This window comes from Eptesicus fuscus, chromosome 16 (assembly GCF_027574615.1).
Source record: "Eptesicus fuscus isolate TK198812 chromosome 16, DD_ASM_mEF_20220401, whole genome shotgun sequence".
Taxonomy (NCBI): domain Eukaryota; kingdom Metazoa; phylum Chordata; class Mammalia; order Chiroptera; family Vespertilionidae; genus Eptesicus; species Eptesicus fuscus.
Genome location: NC_072488.1, coordinates 36,038,811 through 36,062,918, shown reverse-complemented (window position 1 = coordinate 36,062,918; position 24,108 = coordinate 36,038,811). Strand labels below are relative to the sequence as shown.

At 48.1% G+C, this 24,108-nt stretch overlaps 1 protein-coding gene and 2 long non-coding RNA genes across 5 annotated transcripts in view; 2 read left to right on the top strand and 1 right to left on the bottom strand.

The window, feature by feature from the left end:
• LOC114233707 (uncharacterized) overlaps positions 1-14,773 on the bottom strand; it is a 39,671-nt gene extending 24,898 nt beyond the window's left edge. Inside the window, exons 1-4 of one of the 3 annotated variants that reach the window (XR_008558615.1) lie at positions 14,705-14,773; positions 11,737-11,944; positions 3,263-3,350; positions 2,048-2,160 (exon numbers count right to left, since the gene is read on the bottom strand). This is a non-coding gene — a long non-coding RNA (uncharacterized LOC114233707). The other 2 variants (XR_008558617.1, XR_008558616.1) reach the window with 2 other exon arrangements.
• A 1,177-nt stretch (positions 14,774-15,950) lies between these two features.
• Positions 15,951-17,170, top strand: LOC129151922 (serine/threonine-protein kinase MARK2-like). Its single transcript, XM_054728532.1, has 3 exons — positions 15,951-16,354; positions 16,508-17,102; positions 17,147-17,170. The coding sequence occupies exons 1-3, from the start codon at positions 15,951-15,953 to the stop codon at positions 17,168-17,170; spliced, it is 1,023 nt and encodes a 340-aa protein (XP_054584507.1).
• A 422-nt stretch (positions 17,171-17,592) lies between these two features.
• Positions 17,593-18,899, top strand: LOC129151899 (uncharacterized). The gene is made up of 2 exons (XR_008558614.1): positions 17,593-18,235; positions 18,624-18,899. It is a non-coding gene; the product is annotated as an uncharacterized LOC129151899 (long non-coding RNA).
• Positions 18,900-24,108: the final 5,209 nt, after the last annotated feature.

Here is a 24,108-nt window from a genome sequence, read left to right as displayed (position 1 = left end):
GAGGGGAAAGGCCCTATTCCTGCTCTCTCTCTCCCCTTCCAGGGCACCCAGCCCCTTCGCCCCAGAAGCCTCAGAAATCTAGAAAGCCTCTCACCACGCCTTGGAGGCTCCAATCCAGGCCCTGCCTCCCCTCAGTGCCAGGCATCCCTCCTTCCTCAGCCTGGAGCCCACAGAAGACATCAGGGTTCTTCTTCTTCCTTTTTCACAAAGACTCTTCTGTGTCAGGAACCAACATTCCTGGGCAGGAGACCCAAAGTCTTGTGTGTGTCCATGCTGGCACAAGCCTTTCTGCCATGGGCTGGGTCCTCTGGAAGGGGAGGGAGGGCAGGAATAGTGTGGGCAAGCAGGGCACCCAGGGACCGGCCATGCTGCAGGCCCTTCAACCCCAAGAGTTATCTAACCCTCTTCCTGGCCTGGGAGGCAGGGCAGGGCCATGAGGCATTCAATAGTGGTCCTGGAACAATCTGGTATCCGTATGGAAAGTGATAGCATTGGATTTTTACCTTACCATACCCTACACCATATACAAAATAATAAAAGCCTAATATGCTAAGTGTCCAACCATTTGTTTTAGCCATTTGACCAGTTGCTATGATGTGCACTGACCACTAGGGAGCAGGCGCTCCAACCGGTAGGTTAGCTGGCTGCTGGGGTCTGGCTGATCGGGACTGGGCGAGACAGGCCGGACACACCCTGGACGAATCCGTGCACCAGGCCACTTTCGGCCTGATCCCTACAGGCCAGGCCAAGAGACGCCATTGAATCCATGCACCGGGCTTCTAGTATACAAATAAATTTGGTGTGTGAAGGCCTAAAGATGAAAGGAAACCTTAAAACTTTTTAAAATACAGGAGAAATTTTAAAATTGCTTTGTGATTTGACGGCAGAGAAGGATTTCTCAAAAAGACACCAAAGAACAAGCCATAAATTAAAATGCTGACAAATTCACCTGTTACAGTCATCTGACTGCTTTTCATAAACAAAGTTAAAAGACCAATACAAACTGGGAAAACACATCTGCACTGCAGATAACTGACGAAAGATTAGTATCCAGATTCTATGGGGGTGGACCTTTTAAAAGAACATTCAAAAAAATAGACAAAAGACTTAACAGGAAATTCGCAGAAGAGGAAACATTACTATCCAGTAAACACACAAAAGACATTCAAATGCCCTACTCACCAGGGAAATGCAAGTTAATATTACAATGAAATGTTGATTCACACCCATGTGTTGGCAAAAATGTAGAGGCCTGAGAATGCCAAGTTATGGTGGGAGTTTGCCGAAACGAGAACTCTCTTAGCCTGCGGGAGGGAGGGAGGATTAGGACAGCCTCAGGCAGGCAGATTGGTGCTACCTGGTAAAGGTGAAGACATGCATGTATGCATAGCCTCTTGCCTGGATTCTTTTATGTTTTTTAACTAAAAGAATTGACAAATCTATTTTCACATTTCACAATACAAATGAAACTAGCCTTTTTTTTTTGTCCCCCTACTTCCCTCCAAAACTATTCTCTCTGATAAGAAGGGGAGCAAGTCTTCCTTGTCATGCCATTAGAGAATAAAAAACAAAGTCACAGCACCCTGGTCGCCTGGTGAAGTAGAGAAGTAATAAACTAACAGCAAGAGGCTCCCCTCTCTCCTTATCTGTCTGGTGGAGTCATTCCTGGCCGAGTGGACATCATCATGGGATGGGTGAGAGGTCTCATCGTTGGGGGCCCAGCTGACATCACCCCCGGAGGGGGAGGGCCCATCACTGGCATCATGGGAGGACCAGGGAGATTGCGGGGGGGCGGCGGGGGGAGGAGGAGCAGAGAATGGAGTAGAGGTATCTTTTGGTTGCTTTGCCAATGGGGCTCTGAGCCTGCGCTTCCATTTCTGATAGTAATCTTCCAGGTTCTCTGTGTGTTTCCTCCCACTGCAATGTGTCTTTCTCACAACAGGTGAGTCATGAGTGAGGTATGTGTCGCAAAGGTCACCATAAAACTTGGGCGTGTTGCTCTGCAGGCGGTTGGCCTCTCCATTAAGTGCTGCTGGAAATGACTTACCTGGATTCTTCTATCCTCCATTCTTCTGAAACTTGGCCGCCCACTCCATCCTCCTCAGGGGCTGCTCTGACCACAGCCCTTTCCTCTTTAGATGCCCCGTGGCTCGCCATTGCCTATGAAGAAACGTCACACTCTAATGACAATTAGGCTTTCATGGTGTAACGCCTTTTGGTTTATATCCCACTCTGCCCCACGTTCTATTACTAGCACGCCTCCCGTAAAATTAATTCCCAAGCTGAAATGCCTCTTTTAAGTCCTTAACCATATTAAATGTCAAATAAGGGAGAGGTGGAGCTGGGGATAATCTGATTTTATACCTTCACGTTACAGGTGAGAATCCTGGGGCCCGGGGAGGCTGCATGTCTACTCGAGGAGGAGACCGCAGCTTTTCTGAGTTCCCGATCAGGGCTCCTACCTCTGTAACCTCTCCAGGGCGGACCTATCGCAGGTCTGGCTAGGGGAGAACATGGAGCCCAAGCCACTCTGGCTCTCCTCACATCACCCTACTCTACACCGCCCAGGAGGCACAGCCACCATTTGTCAAAAAGTGAAACTATGCAGGGGAGCTGGGCAGGAGAGCACGTTCTCTGCCAGCAGCGCGCCGGTATCCCTGGACTGGGGTGCCCTTGTGTTCACCTTGTCAACAGAGAACAGCCCGATCTCTCCTTTACTGTAATTGGGTTAGTCTTTTGGGCTTGCCCTCCTCCCAGCTGTCAGAAGAAATTATACAGAAATGTACTGCTGCATCGGCCACAGTTCAGGTGCAGGCTGAGGCCGGAGCAGAGGAAATTTCCAGTCCATTCATTAATCACCCTAAATACCAGGTTGCTGCTGGCTGCACTTTCTTCCAGCTGTAATCACTTTTGCTCCAACCGGAGCTCAGAGGTCACCCTGTGAGCTGCAGTGCCCTCAGCAGAGGCCTGAGCGCAAACACCTGGAGGGTGGGGGCTGGGGCAGAAGGCCCTGAGGGGTGTACTCACCGGGCCAGTCTCCCCATGCCCAGAGGGCATGACATTAAATAGCAAATTTTAAAACCCATGGTGAGTCGAGACAGAGCCCACAGAAGAAAACAACGTTTTTCTCCTGCTTTTGAACCAGGGGCTCTGAATTTCCTTGCCCTAGGCCCCCAGCCCAGCTGAATCGTATCCGTTCAGGCTGCTGTAACAAAATAGCACACAGTGGGTGGCTTAAGAGCAACGGAAAAGTATATCTCACCGTTTTGGAGGCTGGACATCCAAGGTCAGGGTGCTAGCATGGTCAGGGGAGCACCCTCTTCCAGGATGCAGACTTCTCACCGGATCCTCTAGAAGAGAGGGGGGTAGGAAGCTCTGTGGGGCTTCATTTATAGAAGTGCTAATCCCACTCACGAGGCTCTACCCTCAAGATGAAGCGCCTCCCCAAGCCCCACCTTCTCAGACCATCACCTTTGGGGGTCAGGGTTTCACCAGATGCATTTGGGAAGACACAAACATTCACACCATCGACGTTTCCAAACTCTAATGCAGGGGTCCTCAAACTTTAAACAGGGGGCCAGTTCACTGTCCCTCAGACCGTTGGAGGGCCGGACTATAGTTTAAAAAAAAACCAAAAAACACCTATGAACAAATTCCTATGCACACTGCACATATCTTATTTTGAAGTAAAAAAAAAAAAAAAACGGCAAAAACACCCGCATGTGGCCCGCGGGCCGTAGTTTGAGGACGCCTGCTCTAATGGGTAGGAGGGAACATCCGTTTCCCCAGAACCCCGTAGGTACCTATAAAAGTGAAGCCCAGCCCATTGGCACCCCAAGAGGAGCTGTGGAGCCAGGTCTGTGAAGATTTCTGACAGCCCACCCCAGGGATCCTCAGACTTCAGTGAGCGAAAAATCCCCCAGTGAGGGGGATTTCAGGGGCCACCCCAGAGGCTCTGACTCTGAGGAGGGGCCTGAGATTTTGCATTCTAACATGATCCAGGAAGCCGAGGCTACAGGTCTGCGGTCCATACTTTAAGGGCGTTACACTGGTAATGCCTTTACCAGAGGAGGCAACAGAGACCAGTGCCTTGCCCAATGGCACACATTCATTGAGAACGGGCACCACAGAGCCCATCTCCACACTCCAGCAGCACCTTCCCATTGACCCATCAAGGTTCTCATGGAGTGTGAGGAAGGAGGGAGTAAGTTAGTACCACGCTCTGTGAGTTTCCGTAAAAGCTTGTTGAGCACATGAGTATTCTAGCAACTGAATAGGCCCTCCTCATTCTCCCTCTGAGGCAAGGCAAGTAGCACCAGGGAGCAGAAAAACAGCCCTTGGAGCCTCCGTTTCCCTAATGGCAGCCAATGTTCATGAAGTACTTTCCAGGCATTTATCTTCTCCATGAACCTATGCCACAGTTCATGGAATAGGTCCTATGGAATGGATACTGTTCTTACCCCCCATTTTACAGATGAGGAAACTGATACTCAGAAGGTTTAGGTAATTTGCCTAAAATCACACAACCGGAGTGCAGAGGCAGGCAGGATTTAAACAGATGCACTCCGACTTCATAGCCCAAACTCTTCACCACGCTAAGGAGACTGTGCCTTTGGGACACGGACTCACTCAGTTCTGGCTGCTTTCCTGGGGGCCCTCCCATTCTCTGGCTAAGTCCTCCCACTTTTACCATCCAGCTCAGCCTTGCTCCCTTGGCACATTCCCCTCAGATGTGTAGCAGCTCTACTCATTTAGGCTCCGCAGGCAGCTCTCTGGGTCTGATCCCATCCACCGGACCCCAGCCGGTGCGTCTCATGAGTACAGTGCCGGCCACAGAGTGGGCGAGAGGGGCCCCTGGCCGTGACTGTGTGTGTTAGAGGGACTTGCTCTGCTCTTTCTTTAGTCAGACCCTTTCCATTGAGGTGGAGTCTTGGGGTGGTGGTGGGAGGAGTCAAGGCCCGGAAGCCCCTCCTTTAGAATGTTCGGAGTGCCAAGTGCCCTGGAATTCCCTGCATCAATGGCCCTGAGCCATTCCCAGGACTTGCAGGAAATTGTCCCCGGGCCCATCCTCCCAAGGGCAGCGCTGCTCTCAGGGGGAGCACCAGCTGAGTATATACACCCCTCTAGGCCTAAAGGATGTCTAGGAGTAGGGAGTGGAGTGTCTGTAGAGATGAGCATGCGGCCCGTCAAGATTCCAAATAAAGAAGGGGTTGGAAAGAGATGAGTAGGCCACCAAGTGGGGGGCAGGGCTGAAAGCCAACACTTCCAATAGTGCCATTATGTTCATTTTCTATTGTTTCATAGAAAATCACTGCACATTTAGTGACGTACACGAGCACATATTTACTGTCTCACAGCTTCTGTGGGTTAGGAAACTGGGTAGGCTTCGTGAGGTCCTCTGTTTCAGGGGCAGGTGCAAGGTGTGGTCAGGGTTGGGGTCTTATTGGAGGATCGAATGAGGAAGAATCTGCTCCTCAAAGGTTGTTGGACTGAAGGCTTCCGTTCTGTGCTTGCTTTGGCCAGAGTCCGCCCTCACTCACTTATCATGCAGGCCCCTTCATCAAAGCAGGAAGGGGGCGCCTGCTGGCAAAAGAGAAGTTAGTCTCTATCTTATGTAACCTCACCATGGAAGTGACATCCCATCCTACTTAACACATTCTATTGGTTAAAGCAAGTCATGGGTCTGGCCCCCATTCAAAAGGAGAGAGTTATACAGAGGTGTAAATATCAAGAGTTGGGGACCACTGGGGGCCATCTTAGAAGCTGCCTGTTTACAGCCACGTCCAACCACAGAGCTCGAAAAAATCAGAGGAAGGTCTACAGGCAAACCTCGCCTTCTCAGGCCATTTGAACTTATCTATACTAATAAAAGGGTAATATGCTAATTAGACCAGATAGACCAGACGTCTTCCGGGCAAAGCCGCAGCAGCTGCGAGGGCCGAGGAGGGCCAGCGGCCGGCAGTGGCAGCAGCAGTGGGGTGATGGGGCAGCACCTTCCCCTGATCGGCCCAGTCGACTCCCTAAGCCTGAGGCCGCCCTAAGCCATCAGTAGGACATCCCCTAAGGGCTCCCGGACTGTGAGAGGGGGCAGGCCTGGCTGAAGGACCCCACCCCCCCTGGTGCACAAATTTTCGTGCACCGGGCCTCTAGTATTTAATAATGAAGGAGAATAGATAATATGTTAGTCAACAGTGGGTTAGCTTGAACTGCAGCTTTTAAATATTTATTTGTTTATTTATTTATTTAAATCTGTTTTTTATTGATTTGAGAGAGAGAGGGAGGGAGGGAGGGAGAGGGAAAGAGAAACATTTGGGCAGCTTGATCAGGAAGCTGCAACTTTGCATTCCCCAGGGAACCACTGGCCCATTCCCCACAGATCACTGGGGGAAGGGGTCCAACAAAGGGGAGATAGATGAATGTGCAGTGAAGTTGGGGTGACTACGGAAGGTGCCTGTCAGTCAAACCTTGGAACACAGATCATTGGCCAGAATGGGCAGGCCCACTGCAAGCCCACAAAAATATGGGATACATAATCCCCTAACCAAAGGAGCTTGCTCTCCTGGCTCTTGGCTCTTGGCTCTCTTGCATTCGCCCATGTGTCCCTCAGCTATGCAACGGACTGATGAGATGCAACGGGGAACACAAACTAAGCTAGCCTGATGCTGAACTGGACCCTGCTCTAATATGAAGCGAAATTTCTGGACACTGGCTCTGATTCTAGCTCTGCTGAAGCCACAGCTACACTTCTTCCTTGGGGGGACAAAGGGGAAATGGGACCGTGGAAACTCAGGGGTTCGAGTCCACAGAAACAAAGCTTCCTACAGTACCTCATTCTCCTATGCAGGCTCTCGAAATTCTTATTCCAGGGGTACCCCAAGAACTCCTCTTCCACCGATAACAATAGAGTTTCCTTTGACTTCCTTCCCCCTTTGCAAAAACAGTTTTGCCTCCATTTGTAATTGAAACCCTTTATAACATTTAAATTTGCGTTTCTATGACTTTTCCTCTGAACCTGTTATAACACTGGTCTGGTTCCCTCACTAATGAAGGAGTAAAGTAAACTCTTAAACACACGTTCATTCTTGTATCTGTTCAAAAAAGAGTCACGCTTTTACTTTTTTCTGAATATTATTTTTTTTAAGGAGGCTACTATTAAAAACAAAAACAAAATGGAGTTCAGCACCAAACCAAAACTTAATAACTAACCTAATTGCAGTTGCAGCCTCTCCAGGAATGAAATTTTAAGTCAATTAGTCTGGAATTTCCTGATCAACACTAGTGAGGTGATCTGCCAGATAAAAAGTCCTGCATTCCCCTGAGGCATGGTTCTCAACCTTTTTTAGTGTCTCGACCCTTTAATACAGTTCCTCATGCTGTGGTGACCCCCAACCATAAAATTATTTTCGTTGCTTCTTCATAACTGTAATTTTGCTACTGTTATGAATCGTAATGTAAATATCTGTGTTTTCCGATGTCTTAGGCGACCCTGCTAGTGGTTCTCAACCTGTGGGTCGCGACCAGTTGAGAACCGCTGCTGTAGAGCCTAAGACCATCGGAAAACACAGATATTTACATTACGATTCATAACAGTAGCAAAATTACAGTTATGAAGTAGCAACGAAAATAATTTTATGGTTGGGGGTCACCACAGCATGAGGAACTGTATTAAAGGGTCGAAGCATTAGAAAGGTTGAGAACCACTGCCCTAAGGAAAGTTGTCCTTGCCAGAAATAATGCATTCCTTTAACTTCTTAGTCCCACCCTCTTTTTGAGTATAAAAACCTTCCATGTTGTACAACCCCTAGGAGGCTCCTTCTATTGCTTGATGGGATGCTGCTCGATTCATGAATCACTTAATAAAGCTAAACAGATTTTCAAATGTACTAAGTTGAATTTTGTTCTCAACACTGCAAAGGTAACGGCTAGAACCAAAATTCCAGAAGTCTCTTAAATTCCCACCAGTTGAGACTGCTTAAACTATGGTGTTACAGAGAACCAGAATAAATCAAGCAATGCTTGTAGAGTTTGGAGTCACACTTTATTCACCACGGTGGGTTCAGAGAAAATGAATTCAAATTCTAAGCAAAGCTACAAGCAGAACTTCCCTTTTTATTAAGGAGCCAGCCCTATGTGTGCTTAGTGGTTATCTCACTGGTGGCCTTGAAAACAACACAGTTCCATCCAATTAAAAAATACACCTGGCATGGCATTGAGAGTATGGGCATATCTAGTCTCTGGCCTACAAGGTCAGACAGCTAAGTTTATCTTCCTCATTATTCAAGCAGGCTAACGCAGGCTAGAAAGCAAAGTTATTATTATTATTATTATTATTTTTAGAATAAGAGGCCATCTAAAAAAATAGCAGAGAATTCCAAACAGTAGTTTTACAAAATAGGGGTTAGCCTTCTCAATGGTGCATACACACAATAGAACAGGATGCAGGTGTAAAAAAGAATAAGAAAGTTCTCATGACACAGAATCTCTGATATACACCTACTCAGTCCAGCTACGTGGTTGCCTTGTTTGTTGTTCCTTATATGGAGTACACTCCTCCCTCAGGGGAAGTTCCCTCTGCTTTAAAAGTGCAACTCTAGATATATGCATGGCTCACCCCCTCACTTTCTTCAGGCCTTGGCTCAAATATAATTTCACGGGCAAGGCTTTCGCTAACCACCCTATGCAAAATAGCAATATATATATTAGAGGCCCGGTGCGTTCAGAGATCATAATAATCTGGCCACTCAGTGTGTGTGTGTGTGTGTGTGTGTGTGTGTGTGTATAATTTTTTAATTGATTTCAGAGAGGAAGGGAAAGGGAGAGAGAGATAGAAACATCAATGATGAGAGAATCATTGATCGGCTGCCTTCTGCACGCCCCCCACTGGGGATCAAGCCTGCAACCAGGCATGTGCCCTTCACTGAAATCAAACCTGGGACCCTTCAGTCCACAGGCCGATGCTCTATCCACAGAGCCAAACCAGCTAGGGCTGTGTGTGTTTTTTAAGATTGGTCAGCTAAATGCTTCTATGTGCATGAACTATCTTTAAAAAGTTATGGAAGAAATAGCTCATGCTCATTGTCTGCAGGAAGGTGAATTTCATGGCAGGGAGACAGAGTGGGATCCAAAGACCAAGGAAACCAGAATGTCATGGGGACAGGGTAGGAGGAAAAGTCAGAGAGGAGAGCCATAGAGCTGGTGTGTGTGTGTGTGTGTGTGTGTGTGTGTGTGTGTGTGTATGTGTGTATGCAGGCAGATCACATAGGGCCTTGTTGCTGTTGGTGAGGACTTTGATTTTTGCTTTGCATGGGATGGGAATCCATTGGAAGGTTTTGAGCTGAGGAGCAGCATGAGCTGACTTAGGTTTTCAAATGATCCTTCTGGCTGCTATGAGAACAGACTGGGGGCCAGGGTGGAAGCAGAGAAGCGTGAAGAGGCTGCTGCAGTGAAAGAGAGAGAGAGAATGGAGCTAACACCAAGGTGGGGAAAGTGGTCAGAGTCCAGACAGGTTTTGATGGGCGGGCCTGCAGGATGTCCTAGCAGAATTGAGTGTGGGGTGTGAGCAAGGAGCCAAGTGGCCATTATGTAATGTTAATGAGAACAGCTAATCTGGGAGTAATGTGCGCTTAGCATGATCCCATTTTTGTTCAAATAAACAAATAAAACACCCTCTCCTCCTTGTGCATGGATCTCTGTGTAGGCGTTACCTAGAGCTGCTTGACAAAATACCACAGACTGGGTGGCTTAAACGTCAGGAATGCATTTTCTCACAGTTCTGGAGGCTGAAAGTCTAACATGAAGATACCGTCAGGGAGTTCCTGGTGAGGCCGCTCTGACTGTGACCACGGCTTCTCGCTGGGTCCTCATATGGCCTCTTTCCTATAAGGCTCCGTGCTTATGACCTCAGTTAACCTTTATTTGTTCCAAATACAGTCCCACTGGGGGTTAGGATTTCAACATTTGAGTTTGGGGAGGACACAATTCAGTCCCTAATAATGAGTCTAGACCCGTGGTCGGCAAACTGCGGCTCGCGAGCCACATGCGGCTCTTTGGCCCCTTGAGTGAGGCTCTTCCACAAAATACCACGGCCTGGGCGAGTCTATTCTGAAGAAGTGGCGTTAGAAGAAGTTTAAGTTTAAAAAATTTGTCTCTCAAAAGAAATTTCAATCGTTGTACTGTTGGTATTTGGCTCTGTTGGCTAATGCGTTTGCCGACCACTGGTCTAGACAAAGCTGTGAAAGGTGACCCACAAACAGTTAACACTGACCACCTGTAGACCTGCGGGCCAGGTGGGAGTGTTTACTGGACGGTTTCATTGGTTGCAGTGAATACATGTCAATTTAAAAAGTTGTTGACAAGGTATTTAATAAAGAGATTACAAGAGACAGAAAAAAACGGCCTTGCTCAGAATTCATTCCTGCACATATTTTTCAGGCTCCCGCTAGCCTTTGGATCTGAGCTCCTGCCCCTGGCCCCTGGTCCACTCCTGGCCGTGGTGGGGAAGCAGGGATGCTCAGGCAGACTCAGCAATGGTGATGGTGGTTAAGAAGCCAAGGAAAACGTAAGTGGATATCATTCCCCTCCCTGAATCAAGCGTGGGGCATCCATGACAGAACCCCCTCTCCCACCCGGCAGGCAACGTGGGTCAGAGTGTCTGGGGTGGAAGTGACTGGAAGGAAGCCTTTGTGACTGGCAGCCAGTGAAGTCAGAGGAAGCCTTGGGTAACCCTGCCATAGCCCGCTTAGGAGATACGGGGAGGGGCTCTAGCTAGGACTCCAGCTGGCACCTTCTGCATTCCCCATCCAACCCTCCTCAGTCCTCTCAAGCTCCAGGGAGCCTCCTAGTTGCTTTCCTTGTCAGCCCATTTAGAAAGGAGAGCGCATAGATTTTTCACTTCTCTAGACCCCTCCCAACACCACGGAGCTTGCTTGGACTCAGCAGCCTCAGACCACCACAGTTGGGGTTCTGAATTGAAGCTCTGCCATGTAGGCACTCACTGACTGCTCATCCCCAACTGATTTTTTTTTTAAATAAAGATTTTTAAAAAAATATATTTTATTGATTTTTTTACAGAGAGGAAGGGAGAGAGATAGAGAGTTAGAAACATCGATGAGAGAGAAACATCGATCAGCTGCCTCCTGCACACGTCCTACTGGGGATGTGCCCGCAACCAAGGGACAGGCCTCTGACTGGAATCGAACCTGGGACCTTTCAGTCCGCAGGCCGACACTCTATCCACTGAGCCAAACCAGCCAGAGCCCCAGCTGATTTTTTGTGGAGATAGAAATCGCCACCTCATAAGGGGGGTGTGGGGTGGGCATTCGGTGAAAGAAGGTGGACAATTTGCCAATTTCGTCCTCTGTCCAATGAGACCTGCTGCGCAGACACAGTCCATCAGCAGGAAAAATGTTGTCCCCTCCTATCAGGCCCTGCCGTGTGCCAGATGTCTTATGGTACTCTACCCACACAGGCTGAGACCAGGATTCCTTTAACAGCTGGTCAGAGGAGAGAGGTGATACGTCGCAGATCACACTGCTCAGAAGAATAGAGCTGGGACTCAGGCCCCAACTCTCCCATCCCCAGGCCTGCGCTCCTTCACCCCACAACCCACACGATTTAGTTCGTATGATCACCTTAGAAGTACAGACTCCTGGGTTAACATGAGGGGTTGGTCTTTCTGTCTAACAGTCCATCCCTGGGCCCAGAGTACCCAGGACTGATCATGAATTTGCCAGATACCTGCTTTTATGCCCATCCCCGAGTCTGACAGTCCAGCTGCTTGGCTCGGTGGGTGAAGGCTGGTGCGGGCCTTGGCTTCTGTGTCCCAGGTATGCACTGAGGATGCTCCATAGTGAGGCGGGCTGGAGGGCCCCACAGGCAAAGGCTGAGTCCTGGCCACACTCTGGGTGATCTTAGACCAGTCACCCCCTGGGCTTTGGCAGCACAGCTGTGAATTAAAGATAGAACCTGTCATGGCTTGGAGTCCTTTCACCTCCCACAGAAAAGCTGCCTCAGGCTTCTGTGTCTAGGAGTAGAGGCCTCATAGAGAAGCCTCAAGCCTCACGGTTTCTAGAAAGCTCTCCACAAATTCCAGAGATCACAGATCCCTGCCAGGACCCCCCTGTGTACGCAGACAACATCCAACATTTTTATAAGAGTTTAATTTGAGCCAACTGATGACATAAAATAGGAGTTCATTAAGTACCGGTTGTATAGATGAAGAACTCCATCCACAGCTCAGGCATTTGTTGTTGAGTCTACACTCACCTCAGTTTAACACTCGCTCATTAAGAATGTCTTGGGTGCCATGATCGTGCTTAGTGGGAGCCACACACAGAGACCTGCTCCCCGTCCCTTGCAGGAGCTCGCAGGAGAATGGACTCCTATGTGAGGGGCAAACATGAGAAAGAAGATGTAATTCCTCCCTCAAGAAGTTGACCGATGTGGGAGGAGAGGAAGAAAAAAAGGAAACTGTGAAAAGGAGATTAGAAACAAACACAACTCCAAGTACATTTATTGAGTACACAAATAAAACTGAGATAGTTAAACTATTTTCTAGGCCTTAGTTTAGGGGATAATTTGTCATCCTGCTAATTACATGTTACTTCTGCTTCATGGATGGGCAGAGCCTGGGAGCTCTTGCTCCTGGGCACACAGACCGCCGACAGGCCTTACGGATCCCCTCTCGGCAGCACCTAGGATGGGCTTGTAGCCTCTACAATGCCTCGCAGGACAGTCTCCCTGCCTCAGCCAGAGGCCTTTTAGCCAGAAGGGCCCAAGAAGTACTGAGGTTAACTTCTCCACCTCCCCAAAATGTAAATAAATAAAAGGGGGTGTTTATTTAAATTCTTTCAATGCACATGAACCCAAGAGAACCTGAAAAGCCAGGCCAGGACTAGTGTTCTTAGAGCATGTCCTCAGTTCTTCAGATTCCCAAATTTCCAAATTCTCTTATTTTCCCAAGTGAGGCCTTCAGTCCTAGATGCTGGCTGGCCTATGGGCAGAAAGCCCCTGAGTCAGGTGTCCCCAGCCTGGTGCAATCAGCCTATCCCTAGGCAGGAATCTATACTAATAAAAGCCTAGGTGGCCCTCGCGCCCTTGCATGACACCCTCACATCATCACAAGATGGCCGCCCCACATCATCACAAGATGGCCACCACTAACTTGGAGCTGCAGGTCATAGCCCCTGCCCAGCATCACAAGAGAATATCGTACCCCATACACTAGCATGAAAGATCAAAATTCTAAGGACAGTCTCTACTGAGTAATTTCATTTTGGGCCCATTGTAAAGTCAAAAAATCGTTAAGTCAAACCATTCTAAGTGGGTGACCATCTATATTGTATTAACTACTGGAAAATTCTTTTTGAATATTTTTATACTGTCTTAGATAATAACAATGAAGAAACAGTAAAAAGAGAAACTGAACAGGTGATTAGGTAAAATGGGAGATACGACTATAGGGATACAATGTTTTATTGCACTTCACTTTATTGCACTTCTCAGATGTTGCATGTTTTACAAATTAAAGGCAAGACCATCCACCAGCAAACAGATTACAACTTGCTCTATTGCAATACTAGTTTTATTGCAGTGGTCTGGAACTGAACTCACAATTTCTCCAAAATATGCCTATATAATGAAATAAAATTTATTCCAACAATTTTTCCTAAAATATTTGAATTCAGTGGTTTTTAATATAATCACATGTTGTACATCAATCATTACCATCTCATTTCAGAACAATTTATCAACGTCAAAGGAAATTTTGTACAAATTAGTAATCACTCTTCATTTTGTGGAATGTCTTCTCACTTTTTTTTTTTTAAGGGGGATTTTATTTTGGCAAATGTTTGTTTTATTTTTTAATCCTCACCTGAGGACATGCTTAGAGAACAAGAGAAAGGAAGAGAAAGAGAGAAAGAGAGAGAGAGAGAGAAAGAGAGAGAGAGGAAAGAGAGAGAGAGAGAGAGAGAGAGAGAGAGAGAGAGAGAGATTGATCAGTTGCCTTCATACATGTACCAACCAGGAATCAAACCCTCAATCCAGATATGTGCCCTGACTGGAAATCAAGCTTGCAACCTTTTGATGCACAGGACAATGCTCAACAAACTGAGGTGTCCTTTAAGCTCAAAAGTTTTTAATTTTGATGAAGTCCAAATTATCTATGTTTTACTCTTGTTTGTGCTTTTGGTGTCATATTTAAGAAATCATTGCTTGTAATCTCTGATTGTAACTTGTAAACATCTGTCTAGAATTGATTAAATGTCCTCCATTTGGGTCCCAATCAGCTCAGCAGCAAAGATATCATGTTTAGGAGCTGAGTATCACAGCAGGAAGGTAAAAATGAACAAATGAAAGTGTTTTAGAGGGAGAAGCTCACAGGCTAATCCCTCTAAAGATTCACTTTACACAAGGCTGAGACTTTAGGAAGTGTTAAAGGAAAATGATTACTAGAATAACATACATGTGATTAAAACACTCGATGTACTGAAAGTAGGAATTTTTCTTAGAAGATTAGTTTGAAATAGAATATGCCAGACGCTCCCCCAAAGTGTCCTCAAGGCTGCCTGCTCCCTCTCTGCCTCCATAAAGGGTGGAATTTGCCCCAACATACTACCCCACCCTTTGTACCTCTGTAGACATTCTTTCATCCAGAGAAGTCTTTTGTGTAATCTGGAAATGGATATTCAACATGTAAACATACCTTGCAGCCTTACTGCAGGTCCAAATTTATTTCGTCCTTAGCAAGTACCAGTGGAAGGACGAATCATCTTCTTGAATCTTTACAGCGAGGCTCCTGCCAGCTGGCTTTTCCTCAGTCTCACTGAGCAACCACAGACCTGGAAACCCAGACTTGAGCACTCCTTGGTCCTATCCTATCTGCCCCCAAAGCTGAGTGAGGACAGAACATGACTGTTTTTTAGAATCACTTTAATAGTTGGTCATATTTTGTTACCACAAACTCTTCTGTTAATCCAGTGAACAAACATTTATTAAACACTTATTTTGTTGCCACTCACTGTGCTAGACTCCGGGAACACTACAGTCCTGCCCCTTCCTTCATGGGAAAGACAGACAGTAAACAAGAATCAGCCCCACTGTGGTCGGTGCTATGAAGATGACAAACGTGATGGCCTGAGTGAGGTAGGTAGGGATGGATGGATCAGGGATATCTGATCTTAGAACTAAGCAGGTGATATTTGAACTGAGAACTGGAGCATGAGAATAAGTCAGACTTTTCTGTGTGTGTGTGTGTGTGTGTGTGTGTGTGTGTGCGTGCGCACACACATCTTATAGATTTATATTTCTAATAAAATAAATACCAATATAATATCCCAAATAAACAAAAGTGTGTGTCTTTTTGTGTTTTCCAGAGTATAATGGTCATGAGACCAAAAAGTGAGAAAACCACTATGGTTTATCCCCAGCTAGGATTGGTCCATTTCTTGTTCTGACCTCATAAGGTGCCATTGTGATGGAATCACAAACCACTCCCCAGCCGGGATTGGTCCATTTCTTGCTCTGACCTCATAAGGTGCCATTGTGATGGAATTGCAAACCACTCCTATAAAAAGGCCCTGACTGGGCCTAGGATTTTGTCCGTTATAGCCCAGGAAGCTGATTGTGGTGACCTGTGGACTTGGACTCCTTAGATAGGTTTTGCCGTTTATTTCATTTTTGTTTGTTTTCTTTTTTTTTTTTCATTTTTCTTTTATTTAATTTTTCTTTTTTTTTCATTTTTATTTTATTTTATTTTTTTTTCTTTTGTTATTTTCTTTTATTTAATTTTTTGTTTTTATTTTATTTTATTTTATTTTTATTTGTTTTTTTCTTTTGTTATTTTCTTTTATTTAATTTTGTTTTTATTTTGTTTTATTTTTTGAGTTATTTTTCTTTTTGTTTTTCTTTTTTATTTTAGTTATTTATTTTGGTTTGTTATTTTGGTTACAATGAGTGATGACTTTGCAGCCCCCTCTGACACCCATAGTCTCTGTATTGGAGACTATGTACTCCAATCCAGGATTGGCCAGGGAGCCTGTGCCAAGGTGTATTTGGCCTGGCACGTGCTGTCTGGGACGGAGGTGGTGGTGAAAGCCATCAGTCTGAAGGGCTTCTCTCGATATGCTCGAGAGATCTATTGTCTTAAAAGCTTACAACACCCAAACATAACAGCGTTGTTTGAGGTGGTTACCACCCCAGACATGCTCTTCTTGGTGATGGAGCACCTGAGGGAAGGGGACCTGCGGCAGCGGCTGGAGAACCACGGCCCGCTGAGCGAGCGCCAGGCCCGCGCCGCGTTCCGGCAGGTGGTGTCGGCGCTGCAGTACTGCCACCGGCGGGGCATCGTCCACAGGTTTGATGGGCTCCAAACCCTGTGCTGCTGTCAAACTGTACCTGCTGCAGAGCTCTAAGGCGGGGAGGGAAAGCGGGGGGACCCTTCTCTAGAAGCAGCCCCTGTGCACAGGGCGGTGCCCACGTGCTCACACATTCCTCCCAACGCCCACAGGGACCTGAAGCCGGACAACATCCTGCTGGACGAGGACGGCACGGTCAAGCTGGCCGACTTCGGCTTCGGGCGGAGGGTGAGCGACGACTCCAAACTGAGCACCTTCTGCGGCACCTTCTACTACATGGCCCCGGAGGTCCTGCGGCAGGAGCCGTACGATGGCCGGAAAGCGGATGTCTGGAGCCTGGGGGTGACCCTGTACAAGACCGTGACGGGGACGGTGCCGTTCCAGGGGGAGAGCTTAGCGAAAATTAAGGCGCAGGTCCTGGCCGGGCAGTTCGAGGCCCCGCACCGCATGTCCAGGCAGGGCGGCCAATTCATCAGGTGGCTCCTGACCGTCGACCCCAGCCAGAGGCCGACCCTGGAGGAGGTCATGCGGCACCCCTGGCTCAACAGGGGCCAGGAGGAGCTGAGGCCCTACAGCCAGCCGCCCGGGGGGGACCTGGACCCCCAGGTCCTAGAACTGATGCAGAGCCTCGGTTTCGAGCCAGACCAGGTAGAGCAGTCTGTAGGGGAGAGGAAATATGACAGGGACATGGGGACCTACCTCATCCTAAAGAAGATGGAGACCAAGATGCCAGGGAGAAAGGTCAAGGTCAGACCCTACCGCTCCCCTGACAGCAGTGACATTTCCTCAAGCTACGAGGCGGCCCAGCCATCTGATGGGGGGACTGAACAGGGGTCTCAGCCATCTGATGGGGGGGCTGAAGAGGGGTCTCAGCCCTCTGATGGGGGGACTGAAGAGCGGTCTCAGCCATCTGATGGGGGGACTGAAGAGGGGTCTCAGCCATCTGATGGGGGGGCTGAAGAGGGGTCTCAGCCCTCTGATGGGGGGACTGAAGAGTGGTCTCAGCCATCTGATGGGGGGACTGAAGAGGGGTCTCAGCCCTCTGATGGGGGGGCTGAAGAGGGGTCTCAGCCATCTGATGGGGGGGCTGAAGAGCGGTCTCAGCCATCTGATGGGGGGGCTGAAGAGTGGTCTCAGCCATCTGATGGGGGGGCTGAAGAGGGGTCTCAGCCATCTGATGGGGGGGCTGAAGAGGGGTCTCAGCCATCTGATGGGGGGGCTGAAGAGGGGTCTCAGCCATCTGATGGGGGGGCTGAAGAGGGGTCTCAGCCATCTGATGGGGGGACTGAAGAGCGGTCTCAGCCATCTGATGGGGGGACTGAAGAGTCTTCCATCCTCCCACACTACCTGTGGTTCAACGTGCCCGGGCCCCCACCCAGCCTGGAATCCATGGCCACCCCTCCCCCACTGGAATCCATCGAGTTCGGGACAGCTCCCCCCAGCCCAGACCTGCAGCTTGGCCCTGGGGGCTCCCCCTGGACCCACAGCCGCCGCCTCCCCAGCAGCAGCAGCAGCAGCATCAGGGGTGGAGCCCCAGAGGGAGCCGCCCCTGAAAGCTGCCGCCAAGCTGGGCAGCCTGAGGGCAGCACCCCCGCCTCTCCCTCTGCCCACAGCCAGGGCCGGCCGGGGTTGGCTAGAAGGGCCCTCCGAGCCTTCCTCAAATTCATGTGCTGTGGGGTACCCACCAGAAAGAGGCGTTCTAAAAGGAACAAAGTCAATCCAATGTAATTTTTAAAATTGAGAACCGACAAGGCAAGGGCCACAGTCAACTCGAAGGTGCGGAGCTCCAGGAAGGCCGGGCGCGTGGTGCTGGAGACGAGCCAGAGGCTGGACCCAAGCAGCCGGGGAGAGCGGGGCCAGGACACCCGCTGCGTGTGCAGGTGAGAGGACTGGGTCCAGCCGACGAGGGAGGGTGCGCACCGCGGAGGCGGCCTCTGCTCGGGACTCACATCAGGAGGGTTTGTGTGTTGTTTTTGTTTTTAATTTTATGTCAAGTTTTATTAGTTACCAAAACAATGTGTACTGTTATAAAACTGTAAATGCTGTAGATATCTATAAAGCAGGAAGGGAAAAGCTGGGGTAATTCCATTCTCTAGAAGCAACCACTGTTAACAGTTTGGTGCCCACATGTTCAAACATTTCTTTCAATGCTCTGCAAACATCATTTTAAAAATGATTTTTATTATAACAGATTTATGTTATTCATATTATCTTGCTAGTTGCTTTGTTTTCTTTTCTTTTAATTTAATAAATCTTTATTGTATCCAGCAGCACCGTGGTCTTCGGAACCCTGTTGCCCAAAATGCCTGCTGAGCTGGGAAGACTGCGTGGCGCCCCCTGGAGGTCAAGAGGAGGGGCCGCCCTCGCTGTGGGCCCACCCCCCAGCCCCCACCTGACTGAAACGTCATAGACTGGACTTTTTCCTGGGTCACTTTCCTCCCCTGCTCCTTGGCTCCCATGTTTGTGGGGCTTCTTATTAAAGCATTTGGTTCTCCCCCCAGCCCCCCCCCCAAAAAAAATAAAAGAAATCATTGCTTAATCCTATATTTAAGCCTATTTTTTTTAACAATAGTTTTAGCTCTTACATTTAGCTCTCATAAATTTTTGTGGAAACTGAACATTTTAAATAATACGATATGGCATCTTTGAAAATCAGATTTCATCACTCACAGTGTATTGTCACTGCTAGTTTTTTTGTTGCTATCTGTTTAGTGAATTTTATGAACAAATTCTGTAAAGCCTGTATTCCTTGTTGTGTGTGGTCACTGGATCCTCAGCTTGGTTAGCTAAGTGGTCAACTAGTGACTGGAGAAAGATTGCTCAAATGCCTGGAAGTAGTAAGTCCACCAGCTATTGTGGAGAGGCTTTGTGTGCCTGTTGAGGCACATCTTCAACCCTCAGGCACTTAACAGCTCTTGTTAGCCTTTACTTACTAGTACTGCTTCTGCAGAGCTACAAGGTCAGCCAGAGGTGAAAGATTAGGACGTCTCTGGTCTTTCCTGAGTAGCACACATGCATGTGACCATCTAGATTCCCAGGAAGATGCTGGACTTCTCATTCTCCAGTTTTTACTTTTAAGTTATTCAGCTTTTAAAAAAATATGATTTTATTTATTTTAGAGAGAGGGATAGAGAGATAGAAGCTTCAATGAGAAAGAAACATTGATTGGGTGCCTCCTACACACCCCATGTCCACAGCCTTGGCATGTGCCCTGACTGGAATCAAACCAGTCATTCAACCACTGAGCCACCCCAGCCAGGCTAAGTTTTTCAGCTTTAATTTTTTAAATTATCTTTTCCAATTGTTATTGCTGTCCCAGGAAGTTGCAGTTTTAAACAAGTGCTGCTGATAACGTTCTACAAATGTCCCAGGACAAGGGCTATACATACTAAGCTAGTTTGTCAGGTTTGTAAGGCTAATATGGACCTGCATGGAGTTTTGAAAAAAGTAATTTTGACTATCTTTTTACATACCCAAGCTATTAAATTTTTAGAGTCAATACCATCAATCTTTTCCAATATAATAGACAAAAATTATTTTCTATCTGAAATTCATATATTTACCTTTCTCTAGCTATCTTATAATGTCATATTTATGAAACATGAATTTTGGGGGTAAAATAGGACAGGTTTAGGAAATATTAGAAGGAAATTAAGGGGACCATGGAGGAAAGCATGGCTGCAGAGCAGCAGAAGGTATATTTCCATAGAATAGGGGAGCTGGAAAGCTGCAACAAGTATATTTCCACAGACTGAGGAAACTGGGAACAGCAAAAGGTCTATATTCACAAAATAAAGAGAAGGAAGCCCTTCATTCAGAAGGAGAGAGAGAAAGCCCAAAGGGAATAGGAAAACAATAAGGAAGTGGGGGGGGGGGGGGACAGGAAGGGGGGGAACATCACAAGTGAGGTTCAACCTTTGAGCCCAGGAGTTACTATAGTAACCAGTGTAAGGGAATAGTGACCAATCAGAGGGGATGTCAAGGCACCAGGATCTGCAGCCTTTATAAGCCATAGGGGAAGGAACCCAGTGGGACCCTTTCCCCCTCCCCAAGTGGGAGTCCATTCTATGGGACTCTTTCCCTCTCCCCATGTGGGAGTCTGTACTTGTTCTTCAGTAAATCTCCACCTTTGCTATACCACTTTCTGTCTGGATTCATTCTTCAATTCTGGTGGACAAAGAATCTGTGTTCCAGTCCAAAAATTCCATATCATTTACATTCATTATTTTGTAGTATTTTTTTCAAATTGTTAATCAACTCTCTGAGAACCCTTTTATAAAAAAAAAAAAATTTCCTTTCCCTACTGATTTGAATTTCCACCTTTTTAAAATACACTTTTTGGGCTCTTTATTTCCTTACAGAGATCTGTTTGTCAATTTGTACATAGGTATAAAGCCATTTGTTATTGTAAAATTAAAATATTATAATATTGCACAACACAAATGCTCCCCTCCTTTACTTTCTGTTTTTCAAAATTTCTTGTGGTTTTTATCCATTTGCTATTACAGATAAATTTCTTGGTTTTTATCCATTTGCTATTACAGATAAATTTTAGATTCATTTTTGTTAAAACTTGCGTCCAAAATAAAATATGAGAATTATAATCTGTAATCTTTTGTAATTACATTAAACTTAAAAGTTAATTTAAGGAAATTGAACTGAAACAACTGAACGGAGGACCCAACAGGCTGCGGGGGGCAACCAGGCCAGCAGGGGGGTTAGTGAGGGGCAACCAAATGACTGAACAGTGGGCTGTGTTGAGCAACCAGGCTGGCAGGGGGGGCAGTGAGGGGCGACCAAACAAATGAAAAGCAGACCGTGTGGGGCAACCAGGTCAACGGGGCGGGGGGGGCAGGTAGGGGTGACCAGGCTGGCAGGGGTGGGGGGGGAGTAAGGGGTGACCAGGCCAGTGGGGAGGGGAGTTAGGGGCAACCAGGCCAGCTCGGGGGGGGGGGGGGGTAGTTGGGAATGATCAGACCGGCAGGGGGGGCAGTTAGGGATGATCAGGCAGGCAGGCAGGTGAGAAGTTAGGAGCCAGTGGTCCCAGATTGTGAGAGGGATGTCCTGGATTGTAGAGGGTGCAGGCTGGGCTGAGGGGACCCCCCTCACCCCCGTGTATGAATTTCATGTACCGGGCCTCTAGTAGTATATGTAAAAGGCTAAGTGTCCATCTGATTGGTAGCTATGATGCACACTGACCACCAGGGGGCAGACACTCAACGCAGGAGCTGCCATGACACGCACTGGCCATTTAAAAATAAACAGCACCATGGACCTGGCGCGGACAAACCAACACTCAGCTGCCTCCAGGTGGGACACAGGCCCCGCCACCACCTCTGAGTGACAGCTCACCAAATCGCAGCCAAAGCTGCCAAGGCCCCATGGCGCAAAATGCAGCCCACAGCCCAGCCCAGCCCAGCCCAGAAATGGTTGCTGTGGGTGCCAGGTAATGATGTCACATAGCAATGCCTTGCTCCCTCTCCCTAGCGACTAGCCTCCTTGGAGTTTCTTCAGTCCAGGAACATGATTTGCTTTATAGCCAGGTGCAAACATTTTACACATTAACCAAATGTTTGTGAAGCATTTTTACGTGCCTCATCTCATTTGATCCTCACAGAAATCCTGGAGTAGGTAGATAGGAGACTCAGTGGAATCCTATTTCCCCTTCCTTAGCCAGAAACGGAGATTTAGAAAGTTTAGAAACAACCTGACTAAAAAGAAGTAAGAAATGTTGGAACTTGAAAATGACTTCAGGTTTTCCCACTGCACGTAATATAGTCAAACACTGCTACAGTTAAATATTTTACCTTTTGTTCTCCCTGTGTGATCTACAATAATTGCTTTGTGTTGATATTTACTGCTTTGTTGATTACAATTACCTGAAAGAGAAGTTGGGGTGCTTCACTGGGCTGGAAAAAGGTTTAGCAAAATCAGAAAGCAGGTCTAATTAAGCAAGTTTATTCTATATCTATAAAAGGTGGCTGGCAGGAAAGGGCACTTGGGGCAATCAGGCCAGCAGGGGAGGGCAGTTGGGGGCGACCAGGCCAGGAGGGGTGGCAGTTTGGGCAAACAGGCCAGCAGGGAAGGGCAGTTGGGGGTGATCAGGCCAGCAGGGGAGGGAAGTTGGGGGGCGACCAAGCCAGCAGGGAAGGGCAGTTGGGGGTTACCAGGATGGCAAGGGAGGGCAGTTGTGGGCGACCAGGCCTGCAGTGGAGGAGTTGGGGTGACTGGGCCTGCAGGGGAGGGCAGTTGGGGGCGATCGGACCGGCAGGGGAGGGCAGTTGGGGGCCATACGGCCGGCAGGGGAGGGCAGTTGGGGGCGATCAGGCCAGCAGGCAGAAGCGGTTAGGGGCAATCAGGCAGGCAGGCAGGTGAGTGGTTAGGAGCCAGCAGTCCTGGATTGTGAGAGGGATTCCAGATTGGAGAGGTTGCAGACTGGGCTGAGGGACACCCCACACACACACCATGCATGAATTTTGTGCCCCAGGCCTCTAGTATATAGTATAAAACAAGGCTCCCTCAGGCCAGACATAAGGACCCCAGAAGAGGACTGGGCTATGTAGAGTGATTGCCTTTGTCCAGGACTAAGAGATTTCATTAGAAGAGTGCCTTTTAGGGCTAAACCCAGGGACGTTCCAGGAAACCCAGGTGAACTGATCACCGGTACAGCCAAAAGCATATCTATTTCATGCCCATATCTCATTCATTCTGAGGAACACATTTCTTCCCATTTCACATCACTGAAATCAGACTGTGTTAAATTGGTGGGGTTGACGCCGAGTTCTCCGGACAGGACGCATGCTTGCTGGTCACTTCTGGGGCACTACCAACCAGGCCCCTTAAGTTACTTTTTGGTTTGACTTCTCTAGACCACATGGACCCTGTGAATTCTGACCTCAGACCTGCGTGAGGACAGGTCTGTGGTTAGATTCCCAGGGGAGAATTGTTCTTCCTCCTCCACACAGTGCGAAGGTTGGGACATGCACAATTCCAGCCAGTCTCTTCTGTGGGAAGATGTCTCTCCGGTGTCCCAGCATCTGTGTGCAGTCTCCTTCTCTGGCCCCCTTTCCCTTGCATACATGGAAGAATGGTGCAGCTTACAGTGGATGGTGCCTCAGGCTGGAGAAAGTAAGGATAATCAACCCCCAGCCGCCAGCGTGGGGGCAGGGCCATCACTGGTGTTGGAAGAAGGCACAGCGCTGGGACTCTGGGCTGGATCCAGACAACACGGAGGCCATTCTCCCCATCAAGGCCTCTGCCCTCAGGAGCCTCGCTCTGAGCTCAGGGGTCCCTCTAGAGACCTGGGCAGCCCTGCCACCAACTTACAATGCTCTTCTTCACCAGATTCTCCAGAAGGGTCAGTGTTGAGAAACACCAATAGCTCTCCCTACAGACACACAGCCATATGTGTAAAGTGGTGGAAGCCTCCAAAATGCTGCCCTATGCAGAAATCCCAAGGAAGCAGAATTGTCATAGAGAAAAAGAGGAAGAGGCAGTCTTTAAACCTGGAAACCAGTATCCAAGTTTTCCACCCCCAGATTTTCCATCATTTCCTGGATATGTGATGCCTGGACCTTTTTATCAGACATTCCCTGAGGGCCCCTCCATCCAAAGCACCGTGTCCTCAGCTCCACTCACCCCTCCTCTCTTTCCAGGCCCCCATGGGCTGTCTCTCTGGTATCATATCCCAGCTTCCTGGGCTAAGCTCCTTCCACCCCAGCCCAGGCAAGGACAGCACCCTCCTGCTGCACTG

Excerpts from the sequence above, each read along its gene's own strand:
- LOC129151922 (XM_054728532.1), top strand. The coding sequence starts at position 15,951 with ATGAGTGATGACTTTGCAGCCCCCTCTGACACCCATAGTCTCTGTATT. Across the intron at positions 16,355-16,507 it reads CGGCGGGGCATCGTCCACAG|GGACCTGAAGCCGGACAACA; the intron begins GTTTGATGGGCT and ends CAACGCCCACAG. Across the intron at positions 17,103-17,146 it reads TGCCAGGGAGAAAGGTCAAG|CTACGAGGCGGCCCAGCCAT; the intron begins GTCAGACCCTAC and ends CATTTCCTCAAG.